General features: G+C 37.7%; 1 protein-coding gene across 1 annotated transcript in view; it reads left to right on the top strand.

The window, feature by feature from the left end:
* The window catches only part of EFCAB5 (EF-hand calcium binding domain 5), a 142,337-nt gene that overhangs the window by 70,295 nt on the left and 48,030 nt on the right, over positions 1–24,012 (top strand). Inside the window, exons 7-10 of the mRNA XM_074388426.1 lie at positions 2,134–2,204; positions 12,107–12,262; positions 20,796–20,895; positions 22,938–23,861. Coding sequence (XP_074244527.1) covers positions 2,134–2,204; positions 12,107–12,262; positions 20,796–20,895; positions 22,938–23,861 — 1,251 coding nt within the window. The remainder of the gene's footprint in view (positions 1–2,133; positions 2,205–12,106; positions 12,263–20,795; positions 20,896–22,937; positions 23,862–24,012) is intronic.

Below are 24,012 nucleotides of genomic sequence, written 5' to 3'. Positions count from 1 at the left end.
ATTGACAACGATACATTGTCTGAAGTCTGTTGTCACTTTTAAAAATAAAACACCCTTCCCATCTTCCTGATCCCTGATCTCCAAACATGATTTGGGCCTTACTGACAACCTTTTCTCGTTCTACTTGGTCTCACATTATCCAAAACCTGTAAGTCTTCAGTCAGTTTGTCCTTCACTCTTGTTTCAAAAAATCATTGAAATAACTTCATGTATTTTCAAATGAAGGTACAGAAGGAGTGAGTTAAGAGAACTCAGTTTAGTATCCCGATAAAATTACAGAAATTACAGAGCATTCCAATTGACAGTGACTGTTCCTTCTCTCACCTCCTATACTACAGTATTTATTTTTTATACCATTCATCTGGTCAATAATCATTGAGCCCTCACTTAGTTGAAGATACTGTAATGAGGTAGAGAATGCAAAGAGGACTGACAAGACATGTTTCCTGCCCTTAAGTTGCTCAAACTCCAGTCAGAGACAGACACATATATTTAATAGCAACTGTTACTGCTAGAAACCAGTCTGATTTGCATGATCATCTGAAGCTTGGGGGAAGGTCTGGGATCGAAATGTCAGCATCTAACGCATAAGGTTACATGAAAATTTATATAGTCCTCCTATGGCCACAATAACTAATAGCTCATAATTAGCACTTACAAAATTCAAGAGTGATTGAAAAGTATTTTCTATGCCCTTGTGCCAACCAATGATAGACAGGAAGAGTTACTATTAGAAGTAGCAGAGGAAACCAGTGTGCAGTTCTTTCATCATGAGCTTTCGTGTATTTTTCTCTTGGCAAGATCTGTAAGGATTACATAAATTGTGTATCAAATGAAGGTTTAAAAATCTTTAACTAACTGTCACATTCATCATTATTGATCACTCTAATTTATAAAACTTTTTTCTTGGTTTTTGTGATATCATTCTCTCGATTTTTTTTCTTCTATTTTTGATCACCTTTTAGTGCTTTTGTTTCTTTACTCTTCTTTTGCTTACACCTTAAATTTTGTTTTCCAGAGTTTCCTTTTAAGCTTTCTTATCACTATACACACTATGAACATTCTTATTCAAGTTCATGACTGCAGTTGATGATTCCCAATCTATATACACATTACAAAATTTCCCTGAGCCCCGGGTCCTATTTGAAAAAAAAGCTACTATGAGTGGCAAATGAAAAAGTAAGTTGTACACAAAATGATCATATTTACATACAGAAAAGCAAAAGGTACATGTATATATACACATTTATATACATACGGAAATGCATAGAAAGGTTGCTGGAAGGATGATAAACTGTTGACAGTGGTTTCATCTGGGGCAGAGAGGAATGAGAGTGCTAATGAGAGGTAGAGAAAAAAGAAGATACTCATGTTTTGTTGCTTACATTTTTGTATTATTTGAATTTGTTAACTAAAATAACTTTTTTTTTTTTTTGGTGAGACAGAGTTTCGCTCTTGTTACCCAGGCTGGAGTGCAATGGCACAATCTCGGCTCACCACAACCTCCGCCTCCTGGGTTCAGGCAATTCTCCTGCCTCAGCCTCCTGAGTAGCTGAGATTACAGGCACACGCCACCATGCCCAGCTAATTTTTTGTATTTTTTAGTAGAGACGGGGTTTCACCATGTTGACCAGGATGGTCTCGATCTCTTGACCTCGTGATCCACCCGCCTCGGCCTCCCAAAGTGCTGGGATTACAGGCTTGAGCCACTGCGCCCAGCAAGAACATTTTTATGTAGTATTTAAGAAACATTAAAGACAAAATAAAGTTTCTAAAAAGAAAGTTTGCAGAAATGTTTTCAGACCTGCTAGCATAAATGCTGGTATAAACCAAAACAGATGTTTTTTTAGTCTTTTATACTATTGATGTGCATATTTATTTCTGCTTTATCCCAATCTAGACATTGAAAATATAGTCTCGTTTTTTAGTATTTGGTTTGCGTGCTAAGCCAGGAAAAGTAATAATTTTGTAGTATTTGGTATGTTACCCAACTATATGTCACTCACTTTATTGTAATTATAAGTAGATATTAGCTTATAAATAATTTTATATTATTTTAAAGCACTATAGTATAAATATCAAATATGTATTACAACCAAACTAACTAGCAAATAATCTTCATTCCATAAATAGAATCACACTGCAAACAACTGGATATTACTGACTCAACAGAACCAAGATTGAACAAAATGGAATTTACAGAAGTAAGAAGTTATATTATTTAGTATTTGAAATGAATTATTTTGCCAGTTTAAATTGTCTGTTGGTGGCTGTCACACATCATTAATTTAGTATTAAATGAAAGCACAAAACTTATTTTATACATTCTAAAATACATTCTTCAAAATATTTCATCTCCTCTGAAATTAGGTTACATCTTACAATTTCTTTCAATCAGTATCACTCATGATGTGAAAGTATAAAAATCTTCCACTGACACCTTCTGGTGAGATCAAGAAAAAACAGCCTCTTATATTCAGTGAAATCTGGTTATTCAAACAATAATGAGATCTAAAACTTACAAAAACTTTCCCATGGGCCAGGCATCGTATATGAACTTGGGCAACCCTCTCAGCAACCCTCTCAGTTCCTCCACTTTTACAGATGGAGACACCAAGATGTAGAAAGGTGAAAGAACCTGCGCACTGTATCACAATTAGTAAACCCAGGGAAATTTGTGTTCAGTCAGTTGGTTTCAAAGTCTACATAATATTGCATATGAAAAAGTATGATTCTATTGTAATAGAATAAGTGAAGTAAACAGTTTAATGGTACCAGAGTCCTAAGTCTTCCACAGCCTGCTTTAATATTTTTTCATGTTTCTCCATTTTCCCTTGTTTTTCTCTGATGAGTTCCAGAGTCAAGATAACTTTCTGTTTCTTTTTTCATACACCTTTGCACCACTGAAGGCAATTATGCACTATATACAGTTTCAAAGTTCTATGAAGGATTTCTGGAATTCTTTTCAAAACGATTATTGTATAGATAAGAATTTGACAAATTCTACCTCAGTTATATTCTAACCGTGTTTTCTTAAATTGTATGTTTTTCTATTTGTCATCCATTACTCACAAGGCCAAACTAGTGGCCAGAGTTGTTTATATCTCCCCTGTGATTGACAACCCATAGTATGAACCACCTCCTTACTAATTCTTACACACTGAGCTAATATTTCTACTGCTCTAAATCAACCCAGGACCAGTACCAGACAACCAGAAATAGCCCTTGTGCCTCAGGATCTGCCAGAATTATTCAAACCAGCCAATCCTTAACTGTTTAACCTGTCCTGGCTAGCATTTCCTGTGGAAATCCCAGGAAGGATTCTGGCTTAGGCTATCCCTTTGCGCCTTTCAGTTCTGCCTCCTGACCCAAACCTGGTGCTTCCCCTGTGGCCCTGCATGGTGTGGCATGCTTCTTTCACTTGGAAGTCTTAAGTAATAAAAACCTTCTTTCAGTGGCATTAGCCACTCCATGTTATCATAAATTAAAATTAAAATTCCACGGATACACATGAGACAAGCTACTGGAAGAAAAATACATAGAGAAACAAATGATAGTATTAAAATGGTTCATAAAAAGTCAAAGCTTTCCCTCTTTAATATAGTAATAGCCTGTAATCCCAGCACTTTGGGAGGCCAAGGCGGGTGGATCACGAGGTTGAGAGATCGAGACCATCCTGGTCAACATGGTGAAACCTCGTCTGTACTAAAAATAAAAAAAATAAATAAAAAATAAAAAATAAAAAAAAAAATTAGCTGGGCATGGTGGCGCATGCCTGTAATCCCAGCTACTCAGGAGGCTGAGGCAGGAATTGCCTGAATCCAGGAGGCGGAGGTTGCCATGAGCCGAGATCGCGCCATTGCACTCCGACCTGGGTAAGAAGAGCAAAACTCTGTCTCAAAAAAAAAAAAAAGAAAGAAAAATATAGTAATAAACATAGTTTACATTTCTTTGCAAGGTACTGTTGTTCAGTGCACTTGCCTATTTGTCTTATATTAGTTTCCCTTAAAGTGGACAAATTAGAACATTTTCCTATTTTTTTTTTAATTACAAAAGTAGGCCAGATGTGGTGGCTCATGCCAACGACTAGGGAGGCTGAGGCAAGAGGATTGCATGAGGCCAGGAGTTTGGGAACAAACTGGGCAAAATAGCGAGACCCTCATCTCTGAAAACAATTATAAAATATATTAATTTTATGATATGTAAATTATAGTGCCATAAAAAGTAATATAGGTTCATTATAGAAATTTAAAGACATAAAAATGTAAAGAAATAAAAAAATTTTTAATCCACAATTTACCACCAATAAAAGCCACTGTTAGCACTATATTTTTCTTTGTATAATCGTAATAGCTAATGCTTTTTACCACTTTTTATGTGACATATTGTGTACTAAGGTTATTAGATGTACTTTCTTGTGTAATCCTCCCAACGACTCACTTATTATTATCTTCATTCTGCAAATGAGACCTGAAAAGATGAACACTTTCTTGAGATCACACAGAACATATGTGACAAAGCAAGACTAGACCCAGGTCACCCTGACTCCAAAGCTTATCATGGTCTTGACCCCTGTGCTTAATAGTATCTGTTATATTTATAGTGAGACATGTAAGGTTTTAATTTTAATTTTGTGAGTTTTTTCATATAGATTTTTGGTTATGCCTAATATATTGTATATCCTACTTTTTTCACTTAATATCCTTGATCATTTCTTTATGTCAATAAATATTCTTTAAAACATGTTCTAAAATTTTTTCATTTTGAAATAATTTCAATTTGAAATAGATTTACAAGAAGTTGCAAAGATAGTACAGAGAGGTCCCACATGCCCTTTATCCAGTTTCCCTAAAGGTTATATTTTGCATGACTTTAATATAAGATTAAAACCAGAAAATTAACATTGATACAATGTATGTGTATAGTATTATGTTATTTTAGCATATATAGATTTCTGTTACCACCACCAAAATGAAAATACAAAACTATTTCAGTACCACAAAAGTCTACTAGGTCTACTGGTAATGACATTTTGCCAGTCCAGGGGAAATGTAGAAAACTTACCTTCCTTTAAGGTGTTTTCCACTTTGCCACTTACAACATCATTGTCTGAAATATTTCCCATACATACATCACATCAGGTACTGTTAAACATAATTTAACTTCAACTGTTAAACATAATTTAGAAAACTCAAGATGAGAAGAAAAGTCTGTTGTATTTACCTGTGTTTTTTGCTTTTTTCATTGTCCTTCTTTCCTGATATTTCAAGATTCCTTCTTTTATGCATTCTATTTAGAGAATTTCCTCTAGCCATTCTTTTAGAGTAGATCTAGAGATGACAAATTCTATCAGTTTTACATTATCTGAGAATATCTTTATTTTTCTTTTATTCCTGAATGATAATTTCACTGGATATAGAATTCTTGACTAAAAGGGTTTTTTTTTTTTTTTAATTTTAGCCCTTGAAAATGTTCTTTCACTTCCTTCTGACCTCCATGATTGATGATAAAAAATTTACTTCATCCAAATTAATTTTCCTTAATAAATAAGGTGGTGTTTTTCTCTTGGTGGCTTGTATTTAGTGTTCTGAACTCTAAAAGACATGAATGTTAGATCTTTTATTATAGTCCTACAGATTGCTGAGACTCTGAGACTGTTATTTTTTTTTCTTCTTCTTCTTTTTCAGTCTGCTTTTTCCTCTGTTGTTCAGACTGGGTAAATTCTACTGTTCTGTCTTCGAGTCCATTAATTCCTTCCTCTGTCTCCTCCACTCTGATGCTAAGCCCATACATTGAGCTTTTTATTTCAGTAGTTTTTGTTGTGGTTCTTTCTGAAACAGGGTCTTACTCTGTTACCCAGGCTGGAGTGCTATGGCATGATCACAGCTCACTGCAGCTTCAACATCCCAGGCCCAAGCCATCCTCCCACTTTAGCCTCCCAAGTAGCTGGGACCAGAGTCATGCACCACCATATGGGGATAAATTTTATTTTTGTAGAAACAGGTTCTCTCTGTGTTGCCCAGGTTAGCTAACTCAAGAGATTCTCCCACCTCAGCTTCCCAAAGTGCTAGGATTACAGGCGTGAACCACTATGCCCGGCCTTGTTGTTTTTTAAGAAATAGTGTCTTGGAGAGGGGAGAAAAAGAAAAGGAAAAAAAAAAAAAAGAGATGTGATCCTTCCACTTTAGCCTTCCAAGTTGCATTTTTCAAAATTTTCATTTTTTAAATGTCTTTTATGTCTTTGCTCGACTTTTAAGTTTTTAATTTGTTTTAAGCATGTTCATAATTGCTTGTTGAATTATTTTTATAGTGGCTGCTTTAAAATCCTCAGATAATTCCAACAGCTGCGTCATTTCAGTGTTGGCATCTGCTGATTGAATTTTCTCATTCAAGTTGAGATTTTCCTAGTTCCTCATACATTATGTGATCTTCTATTTTGTCTTGGACTTTTTGGGTATAACGCTATTGATGTAGGATTTTTTGCTCCTTAGTTAAGCTAAAAACCAGGTTCTTGTTTGACAACTGGGAAAAATTAGGCATGCGGACACATTGAAGGGTGAAGATGTATTTATTAGGTGAAAAGAAAGCTCTCCGCAAAGAAAGAGAGGGTCCATCAACAGATTCTCACTTCACAGATTGAATGCCAGGTCAGTACACAGGAGCTGAAGAGGTCCAGCTCCTCCCACTACGTAAGGCATGAATTCCTGGTGGCTCTGCCCCATTCTTTCAATGTGCATATGCGCTCCCAGTCTGTTGCAGGCATGCCCAGGCAAGACTCTGTGCAAGGTTTCCTTATCTGCTCCTGCATCTATCACTATGAGACCCTGAATCTTATTTGCATCTTGTTTTTAAAAAGCTTCCTCTGATACCATACTGGTGCAAGAAGGGGAGTGCCACCTCTCTACTGCCAGGTGGCCATAAAGATCCAAGTTCCCCATTCAATCTACTTTGACACTTTGGAGGCAGGGGCAAGGTGCCTTGTTACTGCTCAGTGGACATGAAAGTTTCTGATTTTTCAGAAGGTTAGATAACAACTTAGTTTTAGTTTAGTGATATGGAATCTCAGCCTGAGTTATTCCATTTTGATGTTTAGTCTGGTCTGTTGGGCCTGGTTCAGGAGCTTAGTCCAAAACAACTGCCTTCTATAATTTTTATTCAACAGCCCTCACCAGAGGCTAACTCTGTGGGCACCTTGATTTGGACTTTCCAGCCTGCAGAACTGTAAGAAAATAAATCTCTGTTGTTTAACTCACCCAGTCTATGATATTTTGTTATACCTAAGTCTGAGCTAAGACACAGTTTCAGTAATTTCATATTTATTGAGAAAGGCAATTTAATCTGCCAGACTGAAAAGAAAAGATAAATCCTAGTATGACTTCTTATTCTTGTTCAATTGGGAATAAATTTATTCCAGAGTCTTATTTTACTCATAAATTGTCAAAGTAACATCATTGGAACAAATTTTTTTAAATTATGCGAACTATTATAATTATTATAATAATAATTATTATTATTATTATTTTGAGACAGAGTTTCACTCTGTCACCCAGGCTGGAGTGCAGTGACACAATCTCGACTCACTGCAACCATCGCCTCCCAGGGTCAAATGATTCTTCTGCCTCAGCCTCCTGAGTAGCTGGGATTACAGGCATGTGCCACCACACCCGGCTATTTTTTTGTATTTTTAGTAGAGATGGACAGGGTTTCACCAAGTTGGCCAGACTGGTCTTGAACGTCTGACCTTGTGATCTGCCCGCCTCAGCCTCCCAAAGTACTGGGATTACAGGCATGAGCCACCACACCCAGCAATTGTTAAATTTCCTCCCTAAGAGAAAGCTAATTTTCGGCCCACAGGCTGTTTGAACACACCATTTCTTCAATGATAGATAACAAATATAACTTGTGTACTTCCATATTCTGTACTCCTTGTTTGCACTCCCTGTATACTACCAAGGCTTACAAATATCATTTGGAATACCTGAGATAGATAGTTTCCAAACATAGTTTTCTTCCTATTGCTCTTATATCACCCAGTTCATCAACTCTTCAATATGTCTACAATTAAATAAGTATGAATCCCATTGGCTCAGAATTATGGAATCTTACAGTAGCTATTAAATGTGATATTTACCACATTCTCAGCATTAAGTCAGAAAGGAAAATCCCAGAATTCATTACATTGGGACTTAGCACATACAGATAACTTGACTAAGCATAGTTCGAATATTTAACAGCTCACAGAGATATAACTGAAGGATATCGGTAATTATATTCTTAAATTAAGCAATCATTCCCTGGAAGGGCATGAAAACACAGAGGCTCCCATCTGTTTTCACCTTTTCCTGTTTTTACAGGAGACATTGGCAAACTTCTATAATTCTTATATTTGGAATTTGATTTGTAGTTGATATTGGCAACTGTTAGTCTTTATGCCAGCTAGCCTATACTTACAGAACAATCAGAATATGCTGACTCAGAAAACCCAGAGACTATAGCTCCAGATTTTTTTTTTTCCCTCAGAACTTTCAGGGATGAAAAATCCAGAAGTGTCTCTCAGAAAAAGTTTTGTTTGTTTGTTTTGAGACGGAGTCTTGCTCGCTCTCTCGACCATGCTGGAGTGCAATGGCATAGTCTTGGCTCACTGTAACCTCTGCCTCCTGGGTTCAAGTAATTCTCCTGCCTCAGCCTCCCGAGTATCTGGGATTACAGGCACCTGCCATTATGTCTGGCTAATTTTTGTATTTTTGTAGAGATGGGGTTTCATCATGTTGGCCAGGATGGTCTCGATTTCTTGACCTGGGTGATCCGCCCACCTCCGCCTCCCAAAGTGCTGAGATCACAGGTGTAAACCACTGCAGCTGGCCCAGAGAAAGATTTTTTTTTTTAAGTAATTCTCCTTCCTTTTTTTTTTTTTGAAACAGGGTCCCGCTCTGTCGCCCAGGCAGGAGTGATGTGATCATAGCTCACTGAAAACTTGAACTACTGGGTTCAAGTGATCCTCTCACCTCAGCCTCCTGAGTGGGACTACAAGCATGCATTGGCCTCAAGCAATCCTCCTGCCTCAGCCTCTTAAAACTACTTACTGATTCAATAGCATTCCTACAGCCAGAAAACTCATATGGCTTTGAAGTCAATTCCCAAAAACTTAATTTAAAACAGGATGATTCTTCCAAATACCAATTTTTTTTTTCAGCATTAAAGGACTGAGCTACAATGTTGCCAGAAAATATCAATTATTCAATAATTCTAACTTATGAGTAATATAGAAAAATACCTAGTAGCCAAGTAAAAAGTCATTAAGGATCAAACAACAGGATCTTAGGATATGGGGCTAATTAGGACCAGATACTCCAGATCATGTAGTTCAGTGGTTCTCAAACTTTAATGAGCATCAGAATCACCGGGGGAGGGGAGGGCTTGTTAAACTATAGATTGTTGGGCCCTATCCCCAGAATTTCTGATTCAGCAAATCTGGGGTAGGGCTCAAAAATTTGCATTTCTGACAAATTCTCAGATGATGCTGATGCTGTTGGTCTAGGGAATCACACTTTGAGAACCGCTGATCTTGTTGGGTTTTCTCCTTCCAAAGTTGTTTATCAGCTAAGAGGACTGTTTATTTAATGAAGAAGATGTTCTTGGCCAATTTCTTACCTACCTCCAGAGTAGACAAGCACAATGGCTGAAGAGAACTAACTACATGAAACACCCAGATTGTACATATCATGACCCAGTGAGGTAACTACTACTATGATACCCATTTCACAAATGAAGGAACTTGAGGATAGGGAGTTGAACCCAGACAGACTTCAGAGTGAGTTATTAACCACTTCCACTATTCTGCTTCTCATGGTAACAGATAAGAACTTAACTGTGTGCACTGATCCATCAAGAATAATGACAATGAAGCTGGGTACAGTGACATGCCTGTAATTTCAGTACTTTGGGAGGCTGAAGCAGGAAGATCACCTGAGCCCAGGAGTTTGAGGCCAGTTTGGGCAATACAGTAAGACCCTATCTCTATACACACAAAAATATTTTTAAATTAACCAGGTGTGGTGGCTCACACCTGTATTCCCAGCAACTCAGGAGGCTGAGGTAGAAGGATCACTTGAATCTGGTGGTCAAGATTGCAGTGAGCCATAATTGTGCTACTGCACCACTGCACTCCAGCTTGGGCAACAGAGTGAGCCCCTGTCTCTAAAAACAATAAAATAAAAATCATATGTCAATAAAATATGCCAAAAACATTTGTTCCATTTTAAACAAACTACTAAAGTGGAGCATGATTTTTACAAATTGTGTTAACTACATGGTAATTGCAAGAACCAGAAACCAACCTTAGCTATCTAGCTGAATATGAAATGTGCACAATCCAAGGGCTTCAGGAAGAGACTAGAACAGGGACTTGGAAAGTGTTAAGACTGTTTCTCTCTGCTTTCCATTTCATCTGTTTCTTTCCACAGACAGACTTTCCCTGGAGTCTCAGTTCACATGGAGGAATCTGGCCAGCCCAAAACTCTTAAATTTACATTTGAAGAGTGGCAAAATATGCCACCTAAAACATTCTACTTTGGCATAAGGACTACTTTCAGCTAAAGGCCCTTGAAAAATAGCAGATACAAGAAAGGCATTCTAATCTCCCTTTTTCTTCCTGAAAATAGAAAATTAAAATCTCCCATGTGAAAGATGTCCTCCTTGTATCAGGAGAAAGGAAACATTATTCAATTGGGAGTCTTAGCTGAGAGAATTCTGTACAAACAGACCTTGTTAAAAGAATTATTATCTTCCTTTTAGCTTCCCAACATAATTTAGGTTACTTTTCCACAATTGCCTCTCTTTGTTCAATCCAATATATTAATAAAAGCGTGTCGTTTTTGCCATTTCTTTGGGTCTTCATTTCTTTATGACAGTTCCTATGTCATATAAAATTTATATTAAAATTTTATGCCTTTCTCCTACTAACCTATCTTATGTCAATTTAATTCTCAGGCCCAGCCAAAGACCCTAAGAGAGTAGAGGGGAAAGTTTTGCCTCCACTACACATTCACAAATTCAGGCCCACTCAAATTAACTGACTGTTATTCAGTTCTAATCCCTAATTCCTAGTGGAGAGAACCTGAATGGCCTGGAGTTAAGTGTTCCCCCTGGTTCAGTCATTTATGTCTACAGAAGTGGGGTCATCCGGTATAACTCTGGCTACTTCTGTGCGTGAGGCAGGGGAGGAAATCACTGGCTGTGAGCTGAGCTCACACTTTGAAAGGAGTCCACTCAAACTCTTGCAGTGCTTGATCACTTCTATCACAGGATACCTTCTATCTATTACAGTAAAGTGCAGAGATCAAAAACGTAATTTGTTCCTGACCTATCAAATTGGCAAAAACCCAGATGCCAATACACACTAATGGTGAGGCTGAGAAGAAATAGTCACTCATGCATTAGTGACAGGAGTGCCAAAGGTACAAGCCCCATGTCAAACCTACAAAATATTCAGGTGCATTAATCCTTTACGCTAGAAAGTCCACTTCTTGGAATCTATTCAACAGGAATCAAGAGAAATGGCCAAGGAGTATAGATGTTTTCAGTCCCTATACTTTTAAAAGAAAATCATAGACAAATGATACCTTACTGTATTATCAAAAAACAAAAAGCCACCCATGATCCTTGTCCCTTACACTCCATTAATTAAATGAAACCAGTCTTGCAACACACGTGCTCTAATACATCACATACCATAGAAAAACTTCATTCAATTTTTAGAACTTTTAATTTGCAAGTAGGATTTTATAGTTGACTGCTGCTGTTTCATACCGTAAGGAAAGTCTGCCCTATATAATGTTGATGTGACATAGAGGGAAATTGCTCCAAAAATATCTAGTCCCACTGATGTGTGGTATTGGGGACTGCATTAGTTACCTCTCTCTGCATGACAGCTTTTAGAACAGCTAACATGAAAATGCTTCATCTAAGTGATAAGCAAATCATATGGAAATATTTTACAGACAATGTATTTCATGCACATTGAATCCTGGGGAAAATCCAAGTAGAGCATGGTTTTAAGTCAATCATTTACACTCTTTTTTTTTTTTTTTTTTTTTTTTATCTGTAGTACATCTCTTCACATATTAAAGACTTGAAGAGTGAAATGTTTGAGGAACTCCTTAAGCACCTTTGCCACTCTGCAGATGAATTTCGGGAGGTCATAAAAGCTGACATGCAGAGGCAGATGTTTGCTGAACTTTTTCTACATTGTGACCATGGGAAGGTGGGTTAAGACATTTAAAGAATTGCTTCTTGGCTGAATGCTGTGGCTCACTCTTGTAATCCCAGCACTTTAGGAGGCTGAGGCTGGTGGATTGCTTGAGCCCAGGAGTTTGAGACCAGCCTGAACAACATGGTGAAACCCCATCTCTACAAAATAGATACAAATATATTTGAAATATATTTGTTTGTGAACCTTATACTTACTTGTTTGTATCTCCATGTCCAGAAAGGATTTAAGGAAGCTCACAGAATAGATAAAATGAAATGACAAAATGTAAACTAAAAGTAGGATGAAAGAAGAAAAATATAAGAGAGGGGTTAGTAAATGAAGCTTGGGACAAAGCCCCAAAGTACATAGCATAATGACCTAAATATTTGTTGTGGGTTGTTTACAAGTTTGGATCTAAGCTTCCTAGTAGGATCTAATGTGAAAAGGGAAACACGACCAAACACATTATCAATAATGTTTACAAGATAATTACAAACTAGTGCTAAGAAGTACAGAAATTTGGGGTTCAAATTAGTTAGGAGTGTCTCTTTATTAAAGGGGCCCTTTTGTGCTGAACTAAAAATCTTTTATGATAGGCTTGTAATAGATTAAACAGTGACGACATTTTTAGGGCAGTTTCTTATAGCTACTTTAAATGTAGGCAAACAATGCCACGCTGGACTTCAATTCAGAAAAAGCAGTTCTTAAAAGAACCAGTATGTTGCAATCTACATTCTCAGATCTATGCTAATTTGAATGAAGTCAGGAATATATTTTGTAAAATCTGAAATGTCTGTGTGTCTTTCAGTCAATCCTTATTGAATATTGCTTCTTTTAACAGAGCTTGTAGTAAACACTGGGTGACATAGGTGTCAAAATTTTACTCCTGGGTAAAATGCCTGAAGGACAACTATTCTCTGTTGGCCAATTTAACACCAATTCATGAACTGTAACAAACATAGTGAGATAATATTTAGAGAAATTAGCTGAGGTTTACTTTCATTCTTTGCTTTTCTTCCCATTATTCAAGCAATAGTTATGTGCTGATATTGAAAGTGCAGGGGTGGAAAAACAACACCTCCTTCCTCATAGGATTCCTGCTGGGTCTGAGCATTAATCTGACATAAGATAAAATAACAGGAGAAAAGCATACAAATTTAGTTACAAGTTTTATATGGCACAGGAGTCCTCTTAAGGGAATGAAGACCCAAAGAGACTGTTAGAGTCAGTTACTTATGTACTGGATTGGACAAGGAATACCAAAATGTGAAAATGTGACTAAATTACGTTGGGAGTCTTAAAAGATAAGAGTTATTCTAACAAGGTCTATACAGTATTCTGTTGGTCTCAACTTCTCATCCTTGAAGATAACAATTATGCCTTTCCTTATAGTATAGGGAGAGTTAATTTCACACAGGAATTTCATCTTCTGCTTTGAAGAAACAGCACGAAGGTCAAGTGATTTTCTCATATCTGTTGCTTTTCAAGTGTCTTTAACTTAAATAGTCAATATGTCAGAATAGCTTATTTTAACCCCTTCAGAGGGAAAATAGAGTCTGGAAAAAAGAAGTTAGATGCATTTCTGAATGGAATATATATCTGAGAACGAAGCTCAAAAATGCATAACATAATGACATTTATGAGAGAGAGAGAGAGAGATCCTCACTGTATCACCCAGTCTAGAATGAAGCAGCATGATCATAGCTCACTACAGCCTCTACCTCCTGGGTTTAAGTGATCCTCCCACTTCAGGCTCCCAAATAGTTAGGACTACAGGCAGGCACCACCATGCATGGCTAATTTTTAAACTTTCGTAGAAACAGAGTCTCACTATGTTGCCCAGGCTGTTCTTGAAATCCTGGTGCAAGAGATCTTCCTGCCTTGGCCTGCCAAAGCCCTGGGATTACAAGCGTGAGCCACCACATCTAGCCGTGATTGTATATTTTTAACCAGTAGCTGAAATAAAAGTTCTAGAAGCCCATACTTTAAATTGAAAATACTGGGCCCTTAAGAAACAATGGAGAATAATAAAGTAAGGAAGAATGCAAAATATGGTATCAAAGCAGTTATTCTGTCAATGGGAAATTGTGACCAGCTGCTGAGAGAAGGAGGTTGGAGTGCATGTGACTAGAGTTTAGAGGTTGTCTGAGTCCTTAAGTCAAGGTTAGCACCTGATCTCCCATTCCTGAGCTCCAGTCATGGTTGAAGATTGAAGGCAACATTATTGACACCCCTTGAAATCCCAGGTAGATTGAGAGGAAATTTAAGAACAGCAGGCACTTGCATTTTATTTTCTACGTATAGCTCAGAGACTACAAGCTTCATAGAGAAGTCCTAAATCCAACATGGCACTGAAGAGGAAGAGTAGTAGCTGTAGAAGGCAGGATCTAGGTAGATGGACCTGATGGTACTCCCTTTCACTTCTGTGGCCAGAGGAAAGGTGATGAGTATTCCTAAATACCTGCATGTAAGGGACAGTGGATGTGCAGAGATGAGGACTATGAAAGTTCTGATAGTACCCCCAGGAAGACACCTGGGTTAGAACAAGGAGAATTAAGGACATAAATAGCAAATACCAAAATAAAACTTCCGGATGACTCAATGAGATGAACTATATGCACCACAGTCAGAGTCAACAAGTACTGTGGCACTGAGCTAGACTCTCCTTTCTCTGACAGCAGGACTCTATATAAGCAACACCACTCCCCAAAATGTGGGCAAAAGATGTGAATATCGAATTCATGGAATCATTATATATTCAATAGATGACCAAAAATAGTTTTTAATGATAATGTCTATCGCTGATACAAATAGAGGAAAAACGTTTCTCAAACATGCCTGGTGAAAATTTAATAGTTGTATTTTTGCAAAGCATTCTGGATATATCTGCTTAAATAAAAAAAAAAATACATACATGCTTCAGCCAGGCAAGCCATTCCTAAAATTATTATTCCATAGAAATAAAAGCACCAGTAAATTTAAAAGTACACATACAAAGAAAATTCTTGTTGCATTGTTTATAAATGAAGAAAAAGAAGAGAGGTTAATGAAATACTATATAGAGGAATGCTTTAAAAATAATAGTACATCAATAGCTTGAGATATCATGTAGACTTTTTTTTTTTTTTTTTTTTTTTTTTTTTTGGAGACAAGTCTCACTCTGTCACCCAGGTTGCAGTGCAGTGGCACCATCTCAGCTCACTGTAATCTCTGCCTCCCAGGTTCAAGCAATTCTCCTGCCTCAGCCTCCTGAGTGACTGGTGTTAACAGGCGTGAGGCACCGCCCCGGCTAATTTTTGTATTTTTAGTAGAAACGGGATGTCTATCTGTAGCTAGGACTACAGGTACATACCACCATGCAGGTCTAATTTTTTATTTTTTTTGTAGAAACAGTAACTCACTGCGTTACCCAGGCTGCTCTTGAACTCCTGAGCTCAAGTGATTCTCCCTCCTTGGCCTCCCAAAGTGTGGGAATTACAGGCATGAACCACTATGCTTGGCTTGTACCACATTTTCTTTATGCAGTCTACCATTGAGTCACATTTAGGTTGGTTCCATGTCTTTGCTATTGTGAATAGTGCTGCAATGAACATATGCATGCATGTGCCTTTATGTTAGAACAATTTCTATTCCTTTGGTTATATACCCAATAATAATGGGATTGCTGGGCCAAATGGCAATTCTGCTTTGGGTTCTTTGAGAAATCACCAAACAGCTTGCACAATGGCTGAACTAATTTACATTCTACCTACCAACTGGGTATAAGCATTCCCTTTGCTCTGCAACCTTGCCAGCATCTGTTATTTTTTGACTTTTTAATAATAGCCATTCTGACTGGTGTGAGATGTATCTCATTGTGGTTTTGATTTGCATTTCTCTAATGATTAGCAATGTTGAACATTTTGCTATGTGTTTGTTGGTTGCGCATATGTCTTTTTCCTTTTTTTCTTTTTTTTCTTTTTTTTTTTTTTTTTTTTTTTGAGACGGAGTTTCGCTCTTGTTACCCAGGCTGGAGTGCAATGGCGCGATCTCGGCTCACCGCAACCTCCGCCTCCTGGGTTCAGGCAATTCTCCTGCCTCAGCCTCCTGAGTAGCTGGGATTACAGGCATGTGCCACCATGCCCAGCTAATTTTTTGTATTTTTAGTAGAGACGGGGTTTCACCATGTTGACCAGGATGGTCTCGATCTCTTGACCTCGTGATCCACCCGCCTGAGCCTCCCAAAGTGCTGGGATTACAGGCTTGAGCCACCGCGCCCGGCTTTTTTCCTTTTTTTCTGAGAAAGATCTCACTCTGTCATTAAGGCTGGAGTGCAGTAGCAACATCACGGTTCATTGCAGCCTCAACCTCTGGAGGGTTTGAGTGATCCTCTTATCTCAGCCTCCCAAATAGGCTGGACGCCATCAGGCCCAGATAATTTTTGTAGAGATGGGGTTTCACCATGTTGTCCAAGCTAGTCTGGAATTCTTGGGCTCAAGCGATCTGCCAGGCCTCCCAAAGTGCAGTGATTACAGGCGTGAGCCACCGTACCTAGGCATGTATGTCTTTATTATGAAAAGTGTATATTCAGGTCGGGTATAAACAGAGTAAATAGACAAACTACAGAATGAGAGATAGTTTATTTTGCTGTGCAGGAGCTTATTATTATTATTATTATTATTATTATTATTTCAAGAAGGGGTTTCACCATGTTGATCAGGCTGGTCTTGAACTCCTGACCTCAGGTGATCCACCCACCTCGGCCTCCAAAAGAGCTTATTTTTAAAATAAAGTTATATTAATTAAAATAGCTTTGGCTTTGGTACCGGAATAGACAAGTCAGTGGAACAGAATATTAGATTTGGCATCAGATGCAAGAGCATGTGAGAATTTAGTACATAACACAGGTGGCAATATAAATTGTTGGGGAAAGGAGTAATCAATGAGTTATACTAGGACAATTAGTTTTCCATATTGGGAAAATTATAAAAGTAGATTCCACTCTCATTAATGAGGAAAAGTGAGTTCTCACTATAAATCTAGATGTGGAAAACAAAATTTTAAAAATTTTAGAAGCAACCAGGTGTGGTGGCTCATACCTGTAATCCCAGTGACTCAGGAGGCTGAGGCAGGAGGATGTCTTGAGTCCAGGAATTCAAGGATGCAATGAGCTATGATCATGCCACTGCACTCCAGTTTGGGTGACAGTGAGACCTAGTCTCAAAAAAAAAAAAAAAAAAAAAAAAAATTAGAAGCTTAGAGCATATATTTTGAACTCAAAATGGTTTGTGCTTATTTGGAGTATTCCTTAGTAAGACCCTGTCTAAAAAAGTTTTAGAAGCAGACAGGCATGGTGACTCACACCTGGCTGCTTCTAAAATATTTTAAATTTTGTTTTCCACATCTAGGTTTCTGATCAGATAGAATCCACTTTTCCTCATTATGAGGGTGGGATCTACTTTTATGTTTTTCCCAATATGAAAAATTAATTGTCCTAGTATCATTCATTAGTCACTGTATATCAAAAGGAAATGATTCATATATTTGACTATCTCAAATTTAATATATATCCTCAAAATTAATGAATAACATTGATATGGCTAAACTCACCAAAAGTTAAATTGAAAGATAAGAGATAAACTGGGGAAAAATATTTGTTACATAAATAAAAGAATGGTCATTCTCAAAATTTTACACATTTGTAACAACTGGGCCAAGCGCGGTGGCTCACACCTGTAATCCCAGCACTTTGGGAGGCTGAGGCAGGTGATCATGAGATCAGGAGATTGAGACTATCCTAGCTAACACGGTGAAACCCCGTCTCTACTAAAAACACAAAAAATTAGCCGGGCGTGGTGGTGGGCACCTGTAGTCCCAGCTAGTTGGGAGGCTGAGGCAGGCAAATTGCTTGAACCTGGGAGGCGGAGGGCGCAGTGAGCAAGATCATGCCACTGCACTCCAGCCTGGGAGACAGACGGAGACTCTGTCTCAAAAAATAAATAAATAAATAAATAGACAATTGGTCCCAACTGAAAAATGGGAAAAGGATATGAAAAACCCATTCGTAGAAGAGGAAAAACTCAAATGTGTAAGTGTATGAAAATGTTAAAACTCACTAGTAATCTGGGAAATGCAAATTAAAATGATACCATTTTTATCTATCAGATTAGAAAAAATAGTAAACTCTAACAATATCAAGTATTGATGTAGATATGGAGAAATAATACTCTCATTCAATGCTGGCGAGAATGTAAATTGGTATGAACATTTTGTGACACAATTTGGCTCTAACTAATAAAGTTGAAAATGTATACATAATCCAGTAATTCTACTTCTAGTTATTTATCCTAGAGAAATGCTTGCACATGTACACAAGGAGCTGTGCATAAGGATATCCATTGTAGCATTATGTTGATATCAAAATGCTAAAAATAATCGAATTGCCCATCAATAGAGTTTTTTTTAAATTATGGTGTTTTCAGGCCGGGTGTGGTGGCTCAAGCCTGTAATCCCAGCACTTTGGGAGGCTGAGGCGGGTGGATCACGAGGTGAAGAGATCGAGACCATCCTGGTCAACACGGTGAAACCCCGTCTCTACTAAAAATACAAAAAATTAGCTGGGCATGGTGGCGCATGCCTGAAACCCCAGCTACTCAGGAGGCTGAGGCAGGAGAATTGCCTGAACCCAGGAGGTGGAGGTTGCGGTGAGCCGAGATCGCGCCATTACACTCCAGCCTGGGTAACAAGAGTGAAACTCTGTCTCAAAAAAAAAAAAAAAAAAAAAAAAAATTATGGTGTTTTCATATTACAGAATGCCTTATTGCAGTTAAAAATAATAAAATATATTTCTTTACATACTATGAATTAAATCTCAATTTTGAGTAAATAAAATCAGTTTGAAGAAAGACATATGTACTATATCAGGTATTTTTGTTTTTGTTTTTGAGACAAGGTCTTGCTCTGTCAACTAGGCTGGAGTGCAGTGGCATGATCAGAGCTCACTGCAAATCAAGTGATCCTCCGGCCTCAGCCTCTGGTGTGCACCACCATGCCCGGCTAATTTTTTATTTTTTGAAGCAATGGGGCCTCACTGTGTTGCCATATCAGACTTTTAAAAGCACATACACAAAATGTTAACAATCATTATTTCTGGGTGTTGGGAACACAGATGTTAATTTTATCATTTTCTCTATTTTTCTATAATTAGAATTTTTCTCAAAAATAACAATTGAAAAAGAACAAGTAGGGAGCATTTAATTGTTTCAAGTGACATACTCAGGTCAGGTAATAAAAGAACTGAACATTATACATTGGATTTAGCCATCAGTAAGTGAGTCACAAATATTTCTTAAACATTTACTAAGAAGAGGTCGTTTTGACATGTCACAGAATGGGAAAGTAGAGAATAAGCCTAAAGGCAAGATATAACTTTCCTGATTTTGATGCTGCAACTTTTATTTACAAAATAATGATTGTTGTGGTGGTAGTAATGACAAAAGCTTCAATAAGCCACATTCCAACTGCATAAAAATCTTAAATTTCCTGTAACAGTGCTGCAATGAACATTCATGTACATGGGTCCTTATAATAGTACGATTTATAATCCTATATATATGTATATAATAGTACGATATCTACCCAGTAATGGGATTGCTGGGTCAAATAGAATTTCTATTTCTAAGTCCTTGAGGAATTGCCACATTGTCTTCCACAACAGTTGAACTAACTTATACTTACACCAACAGTGTAAAAGTGTTCCTATTTCTCCACATCCTCTCTAGCATCTATTGTCTCCGGATTTTTTAATGATCACCATTCTAACTGGCGTGAGATGGTATCTCAATGTAGTTTTGATTTGCATTTCTCTAATGACCAGTGATGATGAGCATTTTTTCATATGTTTGTTGGCCTCATATATGTCTTATTTTGAAAAGTGTCTGTTCATATCCTTCCCCCACTTTTGAATGGGTTTGTTTGTTTTTTTCTTGTAAATCTGTTTTAGTTCTTTGTAGATTCTGGATATTAGCCCTTTGTCAGATGGGTAGATTGCAAAACTTTTTCAAAGGCTTGGAACCAACCCAAATGCCCATTGATGATAGACTGGACAGGGAAAATGTGGCACATATACACCATGGAATACTATGCAGCCATAAAAAACGATGAGTTTGTGTCCTTTGTAGGGACATGGATGAACCTGGAAACCATCATTCTCAGCAAACTAACACAAGAACAGAAAATCAAACACCACATGTTCTTACTCATAGGCGGGTGTTGAGAACACATGGACACAGGGAGAGAAGCATCACACACTGAGGTCTGTTGGGGGGAAATAGGGGAGGGACCGCACAGGATGGGGAGTTGGGGAGGGATAACATGGGGAGAAATGCCAGATACGGTATAGATGAAGAGAGGAAGGCAGCAAACCACATTGCCATGTATGTACCTATGCAACAATCTTGCATGTTCTTCACATGTACCCCCAAACCTAAAACACAATAAAATATATTTTTAAAAAGGAAAAAAAATATCCTGTAACAACTAATCACAAACTTTCTCCTTTGTTTAGGTAGGGTTTCTGGATCGGCAGAGAACATTGGCCCTGCTGGAATCATTCTATGACCATAGTTCACAAACGCTTAGGAGTTTACTTCGAAACCCACGACAATGTAAGTGCCATTCAGAGTATATTCAAGCTGGAATGTCTCAGTACACTGATATGTGCTGATATGATACACTGATATGATAATACAAACCATTCTACCACCATGGAATCCCTTCACATAATAGCTCTCTTAAATCATGATAATGATATCTAGGTGTTTATTCCCCCCACAAAATTCACTCTTCATCGCAACTAGATATATTTTTCCCCATAGTGCAGTACTCAAAAATTTTATGTCAGAACTTAGCTAGAACTCAATTTTAAATTCATTGAAATGAACAAGTGCTTTAGTGACAGTCTGAGTGTCTTGGAAATTAAGTTAGTAATGGTAATTCCATTTTATTTATTAAAAAAATTTTATTTGAGATAAGAGTCTTACTCTTCTTGCCCAGGCTGGAGTGTAGTTGCATGATTATGACTCACTGTAGCCTCAACCTCCCAAATAGGAGATGATTCTCCCACCTCAGCCACCTGAGTAGCTGGGACTATATCATGCCCAGCTAATTTTGTGTATATTTTAATAGAGAGAGGGTTTCACCATGTTGCCCACGGTAGTCTCAAATGCCTGGGTACTGGGATTATAGGTATAAGCCACTGCACCCAGCCTGGTAATTCCATTTTAATGCCCAACTTAAAATTATGAGATTTATATTAACAGTATTTCCTTTTCCCAAGCATTTTACTTGCGTATCTTTACTTATACAGTAAAATATCCTTTTGATGTTATTTCCAAAACAAATAGAATTTTGGAGTTTATTTTCATTTTATTTTACTTTTTCAGAGATGGGGTCTTGCTATGTTGCCCAGGCTGCTTCAAACTCCTGGGACTCCGCAATCCTCCTGCCTCAGCCTCCTGAGTAAGCCAGGACTACAGGCACATGCCACTGTGCTTAGCTTAATTTTCATTTTCTAAAGAGAAGGTATTTTAGTGGCTGAGTTTTCCAAAGAATGTCAATTTTTTTTTTTTTTTTTTTTTTTTTGAGATGGAATCTCACTCTTGCCCAGGCTGGAGTGCAATGGTGCGATCTCAGTTCACTGCAACCTCCACCTCCCAGGTTCAAGCTATTTTCCCTGCCTCAGCCTCTCAAGTAGCTGGGATTACAGGCACCTGCCACTACACCCAGCTAATTTTTTGTATTTTTAGTGGAGCTGGGGTTTCGCCGTGTTGGCCATCCTGATCTCAAACTCCTGACCTCAGGCGATTTGCCCACATTGGCCTCCCAAAGTGCTGAGATTACAGGCGTGAGCCACCACACCTGGCCAAGAATGTCAATACTTTATTTCTGTGTGAAGATTTATTACTTGGATACCTACAAATCTGTGAGTGATATACTTGGAGTGTTTCTAAAAATTGTGAGAATAGCTTACCAGTACTGTTTTGGAGTAAATGGGAACAGTCTTGTGGCATGAGTTTCACTCTTTATAGTATGGACACCAGGGTTTTACTTTTGTTGTTTAACAGTGAGATTCTGTGAATACTATCCAGTCTTTTCCTAGTATTATGTTCCAGGTGTCTACCTAAATTGTAGAGGAAAATAATTGAGAAATGAAAAACAAAGAGGGCAAGAGAAAAGGGGAAAAAATGAATGTTGGAAAAACATAGCCTCAGTGAAAGATTGTCATGGATAAAGCCTTGCTTTTTATATTGGAGATACTGAAAAGGTATTTGAAATGAAAGATGTGTCCCCTTTCCCATCCCCATGTGATGCTTACTGTGGGAAGGCCACAAAGGTAGAGGACAAATTCTATTTGCCTTGGTAGTCTAAGCAACACTCCAAGTAGCAAAAGGAGATCCTATTTATTTCCAAAATCACACCTTTTAGGAAGGGATGATTTCTAACTTAAAGTAGTAAGCATTTTTTATGTTCTTTTAGGTACCTTCTTACTTTTTATTGTGTTGCAACTAAAGGTAACTGGTATTTATTTAGAGCAATAGGCCTATATTACAATCACTGTGCTCAATGCTTTTCTTTGCATTAATTTAATAGCTCTAATTCTGCATTATAAGATCAACAGTTTAGGTGAATGTTTTGTTTTCTGTATTAGGGCCATTCACTGAATTTGAAGAGATGAACTTGTCTGAGTTGTGGGGAGACATGGATAATCAGAAACACATTTATGAAGGCTTTGACAAAGTGCTCTTAGAGATGAATACATTACTTTCTGCAAAACATTCTAGCAAAACCCAAAGTAAATTATTAGAAAGTCCAGATCAACCTAAACTTGATGAACAGAGAACATCAACACTACCTGCAAACCTGCCAGAAGAGCAGAGAGGAGTAACTGCAGAACAAGGACCACAAAAAATTTCAACTGAAGAACAAGAACAAGGCAAAAAGCCAACTACAGAACAAGAACTGTACATAGAATCAGTAATACAACCAGGAACCCACACAAAGTCAACTCTAGAACAAGGGTCAAGTAGAGAGTTAATAATAGAACAAGAAATACACAGAGTGTCATCTACAGAACAAGGACAGCACAAAGGTTCCATAGTAGGACAAGGACCACACAGAGTTTCGGTTTCAGAACAAAGACCAAGCAGAGAGTCAACTGCAGAACAAGAGTTACTCAGAGGATCAGTTGCAGAACAGGGGTCACACAGAGAGTCTGTTGCAGAACAAGGTCAATGCAAAGGGTCAGTAGCAGAACAGGGATCACGCAGAATGTCAACTGCAGAAGAGGAATCACTCAGAGAGTCAATAATAGAAGAACCATACCAAAAATCAGAACAAGGACCCTATGGAGAGATAATTTCAGAAGAGCAAGAAGACACAGGCTCAACTTTACAATCAAGAAAAGATAGTATGTTAAAAAGTACAAAATCTGGGGAGCCCATACCCTCTGAGTACATTGAAGTCCCTCTAAAGGAAAAGAGGTCTTGGGAACAAATACATGAACAGCAAATATTCCTGAGTTCTGAACTGCAAGAGGAAGTTCCAACAGCAAGTAGGAAAGATCACTTTTCAGGTAGTAATGCAGTTCTTCTACAACATCAGCTTCCTGTTTTGTGGAGTGGTTTTTAAAGTCTTTTCAGAAAATACTCATTTAAGTCAGAATTATTTTCTGGCCATCAGGTCATGCAAATCTCAGGCATATTTTGCCGCTCAACTTGAGTCTA

The sequence above is a fragment of the Saimiri boliviensis genome, chromosome 17 (assembly GCF_048565385.1).
Source record: "Saimiri boliviensis isolate mSaiBol1 chromosome 17, mSaiBol1.pri, whole genome shotgun sequence".
Lineage (NCBI taxonomy): Eukaryota > Metazoa > Chordata > Mammalia > Primates > Cebidae > Saimiri > Saimiri boliviensis.
This window is presented reverse-complemented; position numbering and strand designations above follow the sequence as displayed.